This window comes from Neodiprion lecontei, chromosome 5 (genome assembly GCF_021901455.1).
Source record: "Neodiprion lecontei isolate iyNeoLeco1 chromosome 5, iyNeoLeco1.1, whole genome shotgun sequence".
Lineage (NCBI taxonomy): Eukaryota > Metazoa > Arthropoda > Insecta > Hymenoptera > Diprionidae > Neodiprion > Neodiprion lecontei.
Window position 1 is genome coordinate 30,388,631 of NC_060264.1, and position 14,853 is coordinate 30,403,483.

At 35.9% G+C, this 14,853-nt stretch overlaps 1 protein-coding gene across 1 annotated transcript; it reads right to left on the minus strand.

The window, feature by feature from the left end:
- Window positions 1-8,807: 8,807 nt before the first annotated feature.
- LOC107228110 lies at window positions 8,808-14,593 on the minus strand. Its single transcript, XM_015669476.2, has 5 exons — window positions 12,186-14,593; window positions 10,212-10,435; window positions 9,895-10,126; window positions 9,259-9,433; window positions 8,808-9,157 (listed from the first exon to the last, which is right to left on the minus strand). Exons 1-5 carry the CDS (start codon window positions 13,219-13,221, stop codon window positions 8,917-8,919), a joined length of 1,908 nt encoding a protein of 635 aa, XP_015524962.1. The 5' UTR covers window positions 13,222-14,593; the 3' UTR covers window positions 8,808-8,916.
- Window positions 14,594-14,853: the final 260 nt, after the last annotated feature.

Below are 14,853 nucleotides of genomic sequence, written 5' to 3' on the forward strand. Positions count from 1 at the left end.
CACCGTTCGATTTGAATCGTATTCGAAAACGCATCGTTTGCAACGGAGTTTCAAGGTTAAAAACTGTACGGTTTTTTTTTTAAAGAAATTTAAAATTCAAATTTATTACAGACATTTTATTTCGGAACTTGATCCATTGGAATTGTATGTATAGATATATGTGTATACATATATGTATGTATGTATGTATATAGATATATGTATATGTTATCATACGTGTGTATATATACACTATGTATGTATAATTACAATATTTTCCTAGAGATATCGAAATTTATTGTTTTTATTTATTTTTTCACCCATTTTCTTTTGATTTCATTTTTTTTTCACCGTATTTTCTTTAATAGTCAAATATTCAAATATAAATTTCATCAATCGATTAATCAATTAGTTAATTAATTAACAATCGTAGTTACAGTTTACGGTAACAGTTTGTAATATTATGTACGGCGTTGCGTTCAGTTGTATTCGAATGATTTAATCGAATTCTGTTACAGAGTTTTATATAATAATTACTGTACTGTCACATTGAATTTCAACGATTAAACGATTAAACAAGCCTAGAGTATCGCAGGCGTGTCTACGAGCATTATTTCGGTTTTAGATTCAATTTTGGAGGAAGGAAAATACTTTGAATACAAACGTGTCTTACATGCGTAGGTATATGGACGTATTGTGAGTACATACGTTATACAAAGTTGTAGGCAGCGCGGCGCTCGCTCAAGTTTATATATTTATAGTTATATTATACAGTATAGTTTATTTATTATCTTCGATCTCTCAGGCAAGAATTGTTGCCCTTTTTTTCTATCTTTTTAAAATAGCGCGTGTGTATTATTTTATATTCATTTCTAATTGTATAAGTACAACTATAACAATTTTCAATACCAATTTCACAAAAAAACGGAGAGATATGAAGAGAAGCTGCGACCTATAGAATATAACACAGTTTTTTCAATGTAATACAGTATAATACAACAGCTGGTACACAACGAAAGAAATTCTATTCATCGCTTAAAAAGAGGCGTAATTATTATTATTATCGTCATTATATAATACGAATCACGTATTCTGTATTTTTCTTACAACTTTATTGGCGTCAATTCGATACTCTCTCAATAATTATCAACGATTGTTATTACAATTATTATTATTATCATTCGTCACTCTTTTTTCAGTGTCAATCATCATGCTACTTTCTTCATCTTCTACGTGTTATACATCAATATATATTTAATATTTGTATGCATATTATATCAATGCATTATTGCATTAATAATTACAATAGTACCATGCACAATAATTAATAGTTGTAAATTCGTTTCACATATGCCTGGTGTTACAATAATAACTGTATTCTCGTTCTCTTCATGTTTTTCCTAAGTTTTGCGCATCATTTATTACTTTCTTCTACCTTTCTTTCACGTGAATTATCAAATTGAACGTCCTCAATAATTCGTTACTCTTTTATATTTTTCAAACAAAAGAACTCTATTTCTCATTTTTTTATGTACCTACTTAAAAATTACAGCTTAATTCATACGATAGACGAAATTTCGCTGATGGAAGAAAACCAAAATGAAACGAAACAGTAATACCAATTTTTTTCTAAAAAAAAATATTCCAATTTCGCCAACGACGAGATAATGTGTGAAAAATCAGAAAATTATTGTGAACAACAATTGCAACGTTTAAAAAAAAAACGTCATCAATCTGACGCGACGTATCTTTGATTTTTTTATTAGACCAAACAAAGTGTTTCAAAGTCTTAACAGAACAACAACAGCGCAGTTCATTATTGATGATGATAATTAATAATCATAAAGGTAAAATAGTGATAAAACCAATGATAATAATAACAATGTCACATTCATTATACATATTATTGTATTATATTCACTCGTATATTACTGTTATTGTATAATTACAATTGTTTATTTAATTTAAATTTTGTTTTCTTTTTTCTCTGTTCTTTTTAATCAAGTATTATTCATACAGCAATATTGCGGCGGCTCTTTTCGATAAGGCCCAGTAAGGCAACGCGGGTAGCTAATAATAATAACCATGACAATCATAATAACAACAACAATACTAATAAGAATAACAACAATAATAATAATAATAATCATACTAATAAGAATAATATAATGTATTTTGGTATATTATAATAGACATTTATAATAAATTCTATATTAACTATTGTACGTGAAGCTTGAAACCCACGGAAAACTTTTCTTTTCCTATGTAAGCATATAATATTAAATATTTTGCTCGCGGCTCCCTGATCGACGGTATAGGCATAGGTATACATTATGTTTATATATATATATATATATAAAATGAGATAATAGAAAATTAATTTAAATTAAATATGTTCAGTATTTTAGTTTTACATTAGTGAATGTAATGCAGAAATTAGAAAGAGATAGCTGGTTGAGCGTTAGGAGATAGAACGAGAGAGAGAGAGAGAGAGAGAGAGAGAGAGATATCGTTATAAATGAGCGAGGAGGTAATGAAAAAAGTACTTTATGCCTGTTGTATATAATATCATATCTAATTAATTGTTTAGCTCACGTACACGATTAGTTATCATTGTTATATAGGTATATCATAATAATTATAATTATATAGGTATAATAATTGATTGTAGGTTAAAGAATTAAACTGTCACGCGGCAGGAAATCAGCCTTTCAATTGTTTCGTCGAATAGTATTATATTTATTATTATTATTATCATCATCATTATCGTTATAATTATTATTATCATCATCGTTATCGTTATAATTATTATTATCGTTATTATCATCGTTATTATTATTATTATTATTATTATTATTATTATTATTATTGTTGTTGTTGTTGTTGTTGTTGTTGTTGTTGTTGTAACGTAGGCAGGTATGTAATAGAATGATTATCTGTACAGCGAGAACGTTAAATGAAAAAAAAAACACAATGTGCAGTTCAATCAAAGATGGTACCTACAACTTTTTTTTCGCGTTGTCTTTTTCAACGCCTTCGTAATGTAAGATTTCATACAAACGCATACTACTGTGTCTAACCAGCATATTATTGTGGGTATACAGTCAGTGAATCTTTGAAAAAAAAAATCAAAAAACGACAAACAACGATTAATAATATTTGCTGTAAGAAAAATGATAACAATAATCAGAAACGTGATATTTCTGAATTATAATTAATTTATACGGTGGGCGAAAAGAAAATAAAAAAATTCATACTGAAGTGAACTAAAATCATAAGTAATCGAAAAACACTGACAATACGTGAAATTTTATAACACGTCTGACATCGTATCGCAAATGCTTCGTATTATACGTCTAAAGGTGAAGTGTAGGTATAATTGTCACATTTGTAATAGCACTTTGTTTTTTTTTTCCTCTCCCTCATTCGCAACGTTCGAAAAGTTTGAATTTGTACAATTTGCATCATTTGCATAACATTCGTTCTCGTAAGTTATCCGTTTCAGTGTTACATACATATACATTCTATATGTATAAGCATTTCTCAGCGAACGGAAGATAAATTGATGAAAAATAGATGAAATATTTTCTTTTCTTCTAAATTACGATTGAGGTTTGTTCGAACGTTGCTTACGGAGGGGGGAAAAATGGTCATAAACAAAATACGTGCAAAAATTGAAAAAAAAATACATACCTCTAACTTTTCACTGCCTACTGTATGATAATTCGACTTTTGTTACTATGCGATATGAAAAAAAAAAGAAATAGAAATGAATAAATAAATAAATGAAGTAATAAATTTGGTGTGTAATTATGTATGCTTAATTATATACATTTCGATCCCGGAATATTTTTTTAATCAGGTGGGTGCAGAAAGTTTAATCGAAATTATTATTTTTATTATATCTTTTTCAAACGTATGAATGTATGTGTATAATTTTGCAGTGAAAGAAAAGTTTCCTAGCCGTTTAATTAAATGAGATGATATATGTATACACGTACAATTGTTCGATCGTACTTCGAAATATCATTATTACATTTCATAAGAAATAAGATTAAGTGTAAACGAAAAAAAAACACGAGAAAAAAACGAACAAAAAATTATCACAAGTTTTCATTTTGCAAATCCAATTATTGCACTTAATATGTAATATATTATCTTATATTACGAACAATTATGTATATATTATATAAGCTTCAATGTCGCGTTGTATAATGAAGTATCATATTATAACGTTGGCACCTGCAGTAGTTTGAAGAAGTTTTACATATACTTCATACAATGTACTATTAACCGTCCAACGGGAATTAATTTATGATTATTATTTAGAATTTTTATAACGCATTTTTATCCTCCGCACTTTTGGTGTAATTCCTCCCTTATAAATTTAATCATTTGTTTATTTACCAACTTGATTATAGCTATTCTTATAATGCATGAAATTTGCGAGTGAACGCTCTACGTGCACAAAATCACGTGTCACATATGCATAATGTGAGATTATAATAGGTATAATTACAATTTGCGTGGTACATATTTTTTTTTTTTCCTCTAGTCAACACAATATTTTCGTACCAGGTGAATATAGTAATATGAAGATGAATGCAGCGCGTGTACATATATTTATATAATATATACGTATATATATACCTTTCTTATCATACACAGCATGTAAATGTATAGCCTGTTCCACTAAATGCCCCATATGTATATGTATATTATGTTATATAAATATATATCAGCGCGTGTTTGAATATACAGAGTGAATTCCTAACGACTGCATAGTCCGTTGTCTGCTAAAAATGAATGCGCACGCGCTGCAATCCGCAAGTCAGGGCGGCCAACTGCCTGTTTTCAACTTATCCGAATGTAAGTTAATGATATTCTAATTTATACTTTTCTTTCTTCCTTCTCACTTACTATTTGCCTTTATGATTAATGTTACTGATTGTAAATCATGGTTTTCTTTAATAAATCTTTGTAGTCATTCACGTCAGTTTTATCTTTTTTATTGACCTGACGACACCGATAAAAAATCAACTTAATATTCTACGAGTTAGAGAGAAAACCCCATTTCAAAAAACACCTGTCGCTAACCTCGACATTTTTCACAATTATAAATTGGCCAAAACTGCTACCGACAACTGTCAAAATTTTTTAGGTTACACACATCGCAGCGAACTGTTAATTTATGACGGTTCGTAGCACTGGCAAACAGCCGTTCTCGGATTGTAGCGCGTGCGCATTGAATTTTAGCAGACGACGGGCCATGCAGTCGATAGGAATTCACTCTGTACATGAGTACGTGAAAATCATATAATACAGACTCTGCGACGGCGAAGATGTGTCTTTCAATATTGTATATACCTACTGCTGTAAGGCAAATTACATAATATTGTCTTATTGTGTAAGGCTTCAAAATTATTTTTATCACGGAAATCGGAACAATCGCAAAGATAATGACGGAAATAACAATTATACAATACTAATAATTTTCATTGAAATAATGAAATTATCTAATGTTAACGAATGTTAACCAGTTATTACTGTTATTATTGTTTTATTATTACACGTCTGCGTGTTATTAGCATTATTATTTATTTTTTAATATTATTAAGATTACTATTATTATCATTATTATCGTCATTATTATTATTTATATCTTTACGCATAATAATTATATCTGTCAAGCATACGTCGTTATAATAAATTTTAATTATTACAGGTATGCAAACGTTGGGCAATTATGCATGTATATTTTTTTCGTTGTTTTAAAAGTAGTTTTTAGTACTATATAATGCACTATCTATTCATGTGACTAAATATACACGTGTGCATATTATGTTACATACGTATCTGTGTTGTTATACTTATAATATGCATATACTTATGTACACGTGCACATGTCGTACAATACTTTCATACGTTTCGTGTTAATTGATTTAAATTCAATTGTCAATGTATTAGCTACACTATTATTAATTTATTATTTAAATACTTAATAATTGTTACAACTTAGTTTAAAGGATTTAACTTTCGTTGTCTTTATTGTTCCTTTTATGTTCTATGGCTGCTTTATGGTTTCGGTTTCGTTTCTTTGGTTGTTGTTTTCTTGTTCGTCTTTATCTTTCTTATTCTTATCTCGTTATATTCTTCGTAAGACGAATTTAAAACTTTCCCTAAATTTCAATATTCCCAATATTGTCCAATTTTATTATCGTTGTTTCCTTTTAATCATTTATTCTTTGGCCTTTCCAGCAATATTTTACCTATAAATTATTATAGTTTAAGTTTTTTTAATTTCATATACCTCAACTGTACTCGCTCACTCCGATTTAATAATATTTTTACTTTCGAATTATTTATCTATTCAATTTTTTCATCATCAATAATAAATTAAATGACAAACATTGTTTCACAGTAATGATAATAATAACAATAATAATTCTCGTTTACGTTTTGCAGTATCATTATTTAAGTCGTGTAAATACGTATGTACTAAAAACAATAAAAAACAATGCTAACAATAGCAATAATAATGATAATATTATAATAATAATAATAATAATAATAATAATAATAATAATAATAATAATAATAATAATAATAATAATAATAATACGAATAATAATAGTAATAAAATAGTAGAAAATCAGAATCCCGATTATAAGTTACATTACAGATTTACACAGTTATCAATTAAGTAATTAATTTATTTATTGTTCATATAATTTTGGCCAGAATAAAATTTGAGTAATTTCTTCTTCATTTTCTTTTATATCAAAGGCACGTAACAATTGTACAATAATATGTAATAATTATATTGTGTAATAATACCTTGTTACGTGCTCGCGTTGCGTTACACATTATGTACCTTGTTATTCGCGTTATTGTGATGTAAAAGTATGTAACAATAGTAGCTCGCAGCTAGCGAATTTCTCGCTTAATCTCATATAATTTTAGTTTTTATAATTCATTAAATAATGATTTTAATTGAGTGTACTAATTTATGGCAAGCTTAATATCTATAATGTATAATAATAATAGGTATTTATGTAATCTTTAATCTTTCCTAAATTCAAGATAATTCATTATTCTAGCTAACTGTCGCCGTCCGACGAGATCATCACTGCTAATAATTATTAACCGTCAATCATTATCTATCGTCTCGTATTGTTCTGCTATATCATCATCGACAAATCAGTATTACATCCATACCCTCGATTACTGTATACCTATATAATCGTATAAATATATTATAGATTTATTATACACGAGAGGTGAAAAACGCTTGTAGAGAAGATCGGTGTGCGAATTACCCAAATTTCACCAATGATTGATCAATAATTTAAGTGGAATTACTGAGAAAAAAAAAAATATTTAAGAAAACATTTGCGATTTGATCAGATTAGCGAGATGAGAAAATGAAAGATTTCATTCTTATGCCGAATATTGTGAAGAAAGAAAATCGCTTTCACCGATTTTCTCCACACAACGCCTGATAGGCTTGAGATTGATTGGCTTTTCTAGCTATTCATACAACCGAATAAAAACACGAGCTCCGAAGTGAGATATATTATACACAACATAGTCAGACGCAGTTCTGTGTAAAAATAGACAACCGTGGAAAAAAATAGAAACATTTTCAAGTCAAATATTTACAACGATTTCCAATATTAAAGAATGAATGGATAAATTTATTGCGGACAAAAAGCGATACAAGATCGATACCTCGCGGTTATTATTATATATCTTCTTGACTGCTTACCAATTTCATTTTATATATATAATGTACATCTTTTTTTTTCTTTTACACAACTCAGAATCGCCCGCGTCTAGACTGTTCGAGATAATGATAAAAAAATTAATTGGCAGCTACAGAAACACTGATGATGATGATGATGATGATGATGATGATGATGACGATGAAGCGGCACGAGAATAAAAGATGAAAATCACCCTGCGTTTGGCGGTAAGTAGCAAGTTTTATACAGTGTGTATATTTATATGTATATGTGTATAAGCTTCGGAGCCATCGTCATTGTTCAGCTCTTGTAAGCTTGACCTGCATTATATTTATATAATGTCTTTTCCCTGGCGTATGTTAAGCAAATGGCGCACTTTCGTTCCTACATATTAAATATAGTACCGTACGTATAGTACTTGCACGTATAATAACAATAGTAACAACAATAATAATAATAATAATAATAATAATAATAATATTGTATTATTTTATACAGATTTGTACAGAGTGTCTCAAGCTCGTAAATCTTGCTCAAACGCCACAGTTTTCTTTTATAATTATTTATATTCAATTTATTTTTCCAATTTGTACGAATAAGTACCTAATTTTTTTCCTTTACTCACGCTGCCTCGTCAAATTTCAATCTTGTCGAGAGATACCTTTTTTTTTTTTTTTTGCTTCTTTTTTTTTCTATATCTCATATAATTGGTACCGTTTCAAAGAATCGGTTTACAATTTTTTTTTTCCCCAACTGTCGAATTTGAAATGACAAAAATATTGTTACCCTTCTCTAATGCCATTACTTGGATTAAAATTAATGAGACACCCTGTAGGTATCGGTATACTTACACAATCCAGCAGAATTATAAAAATGACGAAGAGAAATATCTACATAAGGCTTCCGTGATTTAATCAGTTGTTTTTTCTTTTTATTTTTAATCTACCTCATTAGAAATTTCATTATTTAATTAATGTATTTTTTTTGTTGTTGTAGTCACCTTAAATTTGATAAATTATTATCATAAACGTTATTATTGTTGTTGAGTATGATTACTATTATTATAATATTGTTTATTTATTTACTCATTTATTTAATAATTGAATTATTTTGTATATAATTTATTTATTAATTTATTTATTAATTTGTTGTTTATTTGAAAATTTGTCAAAATTTTGTCCTGACACTATCACTAAGGACAGCCGCACTCGTCGACGACCATTTTTGGTAAATCCCTTTTAATTATATTCGAATCAGGGCCATAATAAATTAGAGATACGGATGAGAACTTTAAGGGTGCACAACATGGCTGCATTCCCGCGAGTCTATCCATTTTTCTATACTCTTCTATCACGTGGGTATAATAATTTAAAAAAGTATCCGGTGTTCTGTGACCCGCCCCGCAATCACCTCGGCAATAATTCGCATAGTACCTGCGGAAGAATCGAGAAACACGAGGAAAACAATTAAACCACCGCCGGTCAATATTCTCCGTTTAGGGAAAATTAGGAAGAATGAACTCTTCTCAACTCACCCTTGCGGTGCGATTATCCAGTCGTCCCATCCTAGCTGGGAAAAATTAACGTAGAACCTTTGTTTACAGCATTGGCCCATCAGTGGTCCATTACATTCGACGGCTCGTCTTCGGATGCGTTTTACTCCAGTCGGGTCGGTGTGGACAACCAAAAATGGCCTGTTGTCATCTTTACCTGTGCAGATTAATTTCGGATTGAATGTAAGTAGTTCAATACTTACGCGTACATCGTTTGCAACGTAGTACGGTTTCCTCCCTTTCTCCGGTTAGCTGAAACTTGGAAATAGCTATACCGTCATATCAAAGGTAAAAATTTTTCACCTCATTCCCGCAGAATTCAACAAAATTTGCATTTTACCGATCTGAAGCGTAGCCACGCTGTAAAGAAACTCTCAAGTCACGAGGTGGACCAAATCGCGGCCGCCGCCATTAAACGGCCTATTTATTTCCCGAGTGTATTTACAATTCCGTCACGTCCTTCATCATTCTGACAGCATTTACGGTAATGAATACCGTCCACTCAAGTTGATTAGCACGAAGATATACGTATATAAAAAAAAATCGCGGTGTAACTTGCGGGAGATTTTTTACGACCACTATGTGAATCTTATTGTATTTTTTTGGTTTATTATTTACCTTGTGTATTCAGGCTTGGCTCTATCTCATTCAGTGGGTGTCCGAAGGTTGATACATGCACGTGTAAACCACATCCGGTGCAGTCGACCAGCAGAGTCAATTTGTCCTTCTGGGCTTTTGCGTCGCGGGCGTACCAGTCCATGACAACGCTGGTGACGTCGAATTTCTGCCACCCTAATTGGCCTATGTTAACCCCGAGTGAAGTAACCATGTCGAGATGTTGTCCAAGTTCCTAAAGGGACCAGAAATAGGAGCAATGACGACCATGCTTGTTCGATGATACCGATTCCAGTGTTCCTCTACAGCGATGCACGTACTTTACCGCGAAGATGGGTTGCATTACCGCAACGAACCCTGAACACCCACAGGGTGATATTTCTCTGGTGATTCTGACCCTGGCGATGATGTTGATAGTGATGAACCGTCCGCCTCACCTCGACTAGCGCCCACAGAGTTGCTTTCTTGATTCTCAGAGGTCCGAGTACCGGTTCTCCAGTCGACATTGGGAACTCCAACAACGGTTGTCCATTGAGGGTGTGACCTAAACGAGGTAATGACAGATTAATAAACGTCAGATCGACACCGGTGGAAGGGTACTTTGGGGTTCGCAAGACAGGAAAAAGGTTTAATTACGGTTCAACAACTAAACTCGAATCTTTTGGATGGGAGAGGTTTTTTCGCTCATCGAGTGGCAGAGTACTTGCTCCGATCTGATGGACCACCCCTTAGCTAGTCGGGCAGGCTAGGATTGGAGGGGATAATCTCAGGGTGAGTCAACCCCTGCTGCTACGCACACGCGTAGATACGTATGTATGAGAGAATTGCTCACAGACATGAAGACAGACCCATAATTTCATTCCACGTGATGCCAACTCCACCCGAACGACCGACAAGACACTGCGTCCAGTCATAGCCTTACGGCCACATTTACGCGGTTGTGTGGGTGCAATACACGGTCCACGTTACCGCCCCCATGTCTGCGGTGAAAACGTGTCCTTACCAAATGCGAGGTGCGTGTGTATTTGAAAGACGCGTTTCGCACAATCGGTTATGTATTAGCATGTATAATATGTTGAAAAAAGAAGGAGAAGTATAAAAAAAAGAAGAAAACGAAAAAGAGACAGGGACGAGATATTTTCGAGTTGATATTGATTTCGCTATGCAGGAGGATCGGAGACGAACCGTATTCCTTTCACACTTTTGAGAACCATGGTGTATGTACACAACGAATACCAAGAAAGAGCGAGATTCTACTGCGTATAAGATTCTGTCTCACGTTACATTAGCTCGATAGATTCTGCGTTACTTAAAGCGGAGCTGTGTGCCAAGTCGACGTTATGCTAGACTCACCGATTGGGGAAAAAGAACGACGCGGGGTTAGATAACCGCCCTTGCTGCGGCGTCAAACTTCTAACTTCAGACCGGTGCTCGGTTTCGAATTATTACTCGAAAGGCGGCGGGGTATGCGTGCAGTGGTTGTATTGAAGAATGGTTCGATCCGCGGACTTGGCGTCTAGACTGGTAGGGGAGAATCATGTACAAATAGATTGATCGCTTTTAAATTCAAGACAGAACAGTACGCGATTAGCCCCCCCCCCCCCAAGCTTAACGGTTGGGGCACCGCCTAATTGTGGTGCGGCGACTCGGGCAACCGGTATAAACTGCAATAAAGCGAATGAACTTACATGTACTCGAAAACGAGAAACGAGCAGCTGGCGAGAAGGGGGGAGGCGAGGGTTCAGGAAAAACACGACACCCTCCAAGGGTATTGAAGTCAGTCCTCGGTAAGTTCTGCATCGTGTGTCCGAGCCACGTGGCATTCAACGTGTGGCTTGCACCGTGCTGTGTATGTAATTTATCGCGTTACTCCCTCACCCCTTCACTCTCACTCACCCCACCGACTCACCGACTCATTCGCTCTCCTGCGAAAATGGCCTTTCTTAAACACTGCCGATCCCGGGGAGCGGGCGCGATCGGTAAATATTTACGGAAGGCGCTCGATCTCGCTGCGGATCGTCGATTCCCGGAGGGATATAGACAGTCGATACTGGAGGAGGGGCGGGAAGGAAGAACGGAAAGAGAGCGAGAGAGGATTAGCCTTCCTTACGACGCGCCTTCGTTCCCACTGCACCGCTGCACTGCACCATCAACTCGAACAAAAGGTTCGACGTCGAAGCGATGCTGCTGCACCAGCAACCGGACGTAGACAATTATGCACACTGCGGCGCCGGCGCCTATATCTAGATAGAACATACCCGTCCCAATTAATCCCGCCGACCTGTTATACCTACCCGGTTCAGCAAAAGTAATGATCTCGGATGTCCTTGCGTAAAAGTCGTCGAATTCCTCCTCGTGGGGCTGCTCGTCGTCGCTGGGTCTGTCCTCCGAGTCGCTCCCGCCCCCGTTCGCACCCGTCTCCTTTTGCCCGTAGGAAGTGTCGCTCCGGAAGGCCGGAATCGTCGTCGTCGTCGACGAGGTGGCCTCGGTAACAATCGTCGTCCTCTCGGTGGCCTGGTCCATGTTTTTGTACGAGAACTCCTCGTTCTCGTCGAAGAACTCGTTGTAGGCACGCTCCTCGTTGTAAATGCCCGCTCGGTGACGGTGCACCGTATTCGAATGGGGCTGCTTCTGCTGCCTCCATGAGCCCCCGCCCGATTGCGAAAACGACGGCGGAAACTGCTGTGGCTGAGCCTCGGCTCTGACTAGCGTCTCCAGGGCCAAATTCCTGGACACACTGGCCAGGGTCTTGTTGACGTCGGGACGACCGCGGAGGCCCAGTTTAGTCAGGATCTGATGCTTTATCGCCTCGAGTCTTAGGTCATCCGGACTCGGATCGTTCCTCGCGGGCTTGGGTTCGGTTCCACCGATTTTTAGACCCTCGGAGGCCTTCGACTGCTGCCGATGGTGATGGTTCTGACTGTGGTGATTGTGCTGGTGGAAAGAGTGGTGGTCTCTGTACCTCGGGCAACCCGGGCAGCCTTGATGGTCCTGGTGGTGGGCGAATATCGTTGGCAGTATCAGGATCCACAGGAACAGTACGACCATCCGGAGACAACAGGGCATCGGAGACTTCGTCGAGGTTCGATATACCGCCCTCAACATCCACGAGAGTAGACTCCCAGCACCGTTCTTGATTGTGACACCGAACGATTCTTCACCGGTCTTTGCAATCTTGGTACCCTCGTTCAAACGTGCAGCCTGTCTCGGTGTCCTTTCACGGCTGTCTATCAAGCCGCGATCGGCCGGCGATGCCAACGGCGTCGATTTCTGACCCGTTGATCCTGCTGGCAATTTGGAAAAGTCTAAGGTCGTGATATCGCGCTGCATCGCGACAACGAAGAGTCACCTTGCTTCCTCGGTCGATTTACTATATCCTCTCTGTGATCGCCGAGTGGATACTCCTCTACCGAAAAGGCACTGATGTACTTTCTTCCAGACGGTAACGAATGTCCGTAGAAATTCACCCCTGACACCGAATTTCCCAACTTTTTCTGACCTCTCGCCCGACACTGATCTGCAGGTTCTTGAAGCTCGTTGCCCTGCTGCTGTGACTGAGGCTGCTGATGGTGCTGTACGATTAGCTGCGGGTTTACCCGGTTCAGAATCACTATTATTTCGTTCGCGTAAACGTGCCAGAGTGTCGGCTGACGGTCGATTGACGTTTGCACCGTTGATAGCAATGGTAAACGATGACGGTGACAGGTATGCATCCTTAATAAAATCTCCCATCACCAACAACCCGCGCCTTTCCACCAGCTGCTTCTGCGAGTGCCACTTTTTACAACTTTCGTATAAAAATCACCCCTCACTCCTTCCATTCGAATTTGCTCTTCTGTCTTGGTATTCTTAACGATATATCTGCAGTACATACGCATAGATATTTACGCACATGTATAGAAATATATATACATATATATATATATATACGCCTGGTCGAAATTTGTGCTTTACTTTTGCACAACACCAACGCCGGCACCAACCACCATCACCCCCTTCTTTTCCGTCAGCGCTCCCTCCCTCCGAGACCGAGAGCCTCTCTTGCTGTGTGCAGATTCGTGTCAACGATTCAATTTCTTAGGGGTGCGGTGCTCGATGCGGAATCTCCCCGCTTATCGTTACACATACATACACGCGATTTTCTTAGATTATAGGACTAGGTATAGTACGCAACAGAGAAATCGCCGAGATGAGGGAAAATAAAGAGATAGGGACAGATTCACGATCGGATATATGTGTAGACAGAAATGGGGAGAGATATAGAAGGATGATCGAGGGGGTGGTTGAAGTTTGATGAATTTGGCTCAACGATTTTTCCTCTTTTTACTTGTACGATTGTATTTTCATTTACTACTCCTCTAATCCGCAATATTCAAATAGTATCGCAATTGTTTCCGATAACACTTAATTTCCCTCTTCTTTACTCGCGGTTCTTCTTATCAATGAGTATGTTAATCAGGGAAAAAAGGCTGGAATCTCCTCCGTCTTCTTGTCGGTCTCGAGATCCTGACTTGTACAAATTTTGTTAAACTTCTTTACTTTCACCCGCAATCACGTGAAACAATACATTACGTATGAAACTCGTTCAGGCCTGAGGACGTCCTTCTTTTGTATAATTAATTATCTTATGAATTAATTAATTTATCCGGCCGTGTAAGGTCTCTTTACTTTCTATTTTAAAGCGTTATTATATCAACGAATAATCGTTACAGCACGGTATCTCGTACAGTAATATTCATAGTCATGTGAAATATATCGTACACGCGTACGCAGTAAAACGTGTATATAATATTTATAATTGTCGCGCGCGCAGTAATACGTACACATTCATTATATACATATAGTATCGTGTATCATATACCGTTTCTTTCTGTTTTTTTTGGTTTTTATTTTTTTATTCTACTTCGTCTTCTTCTTCTTCTTCTTCAAATTAGTTAATTAATTTCTTTCTCAAAAACAATA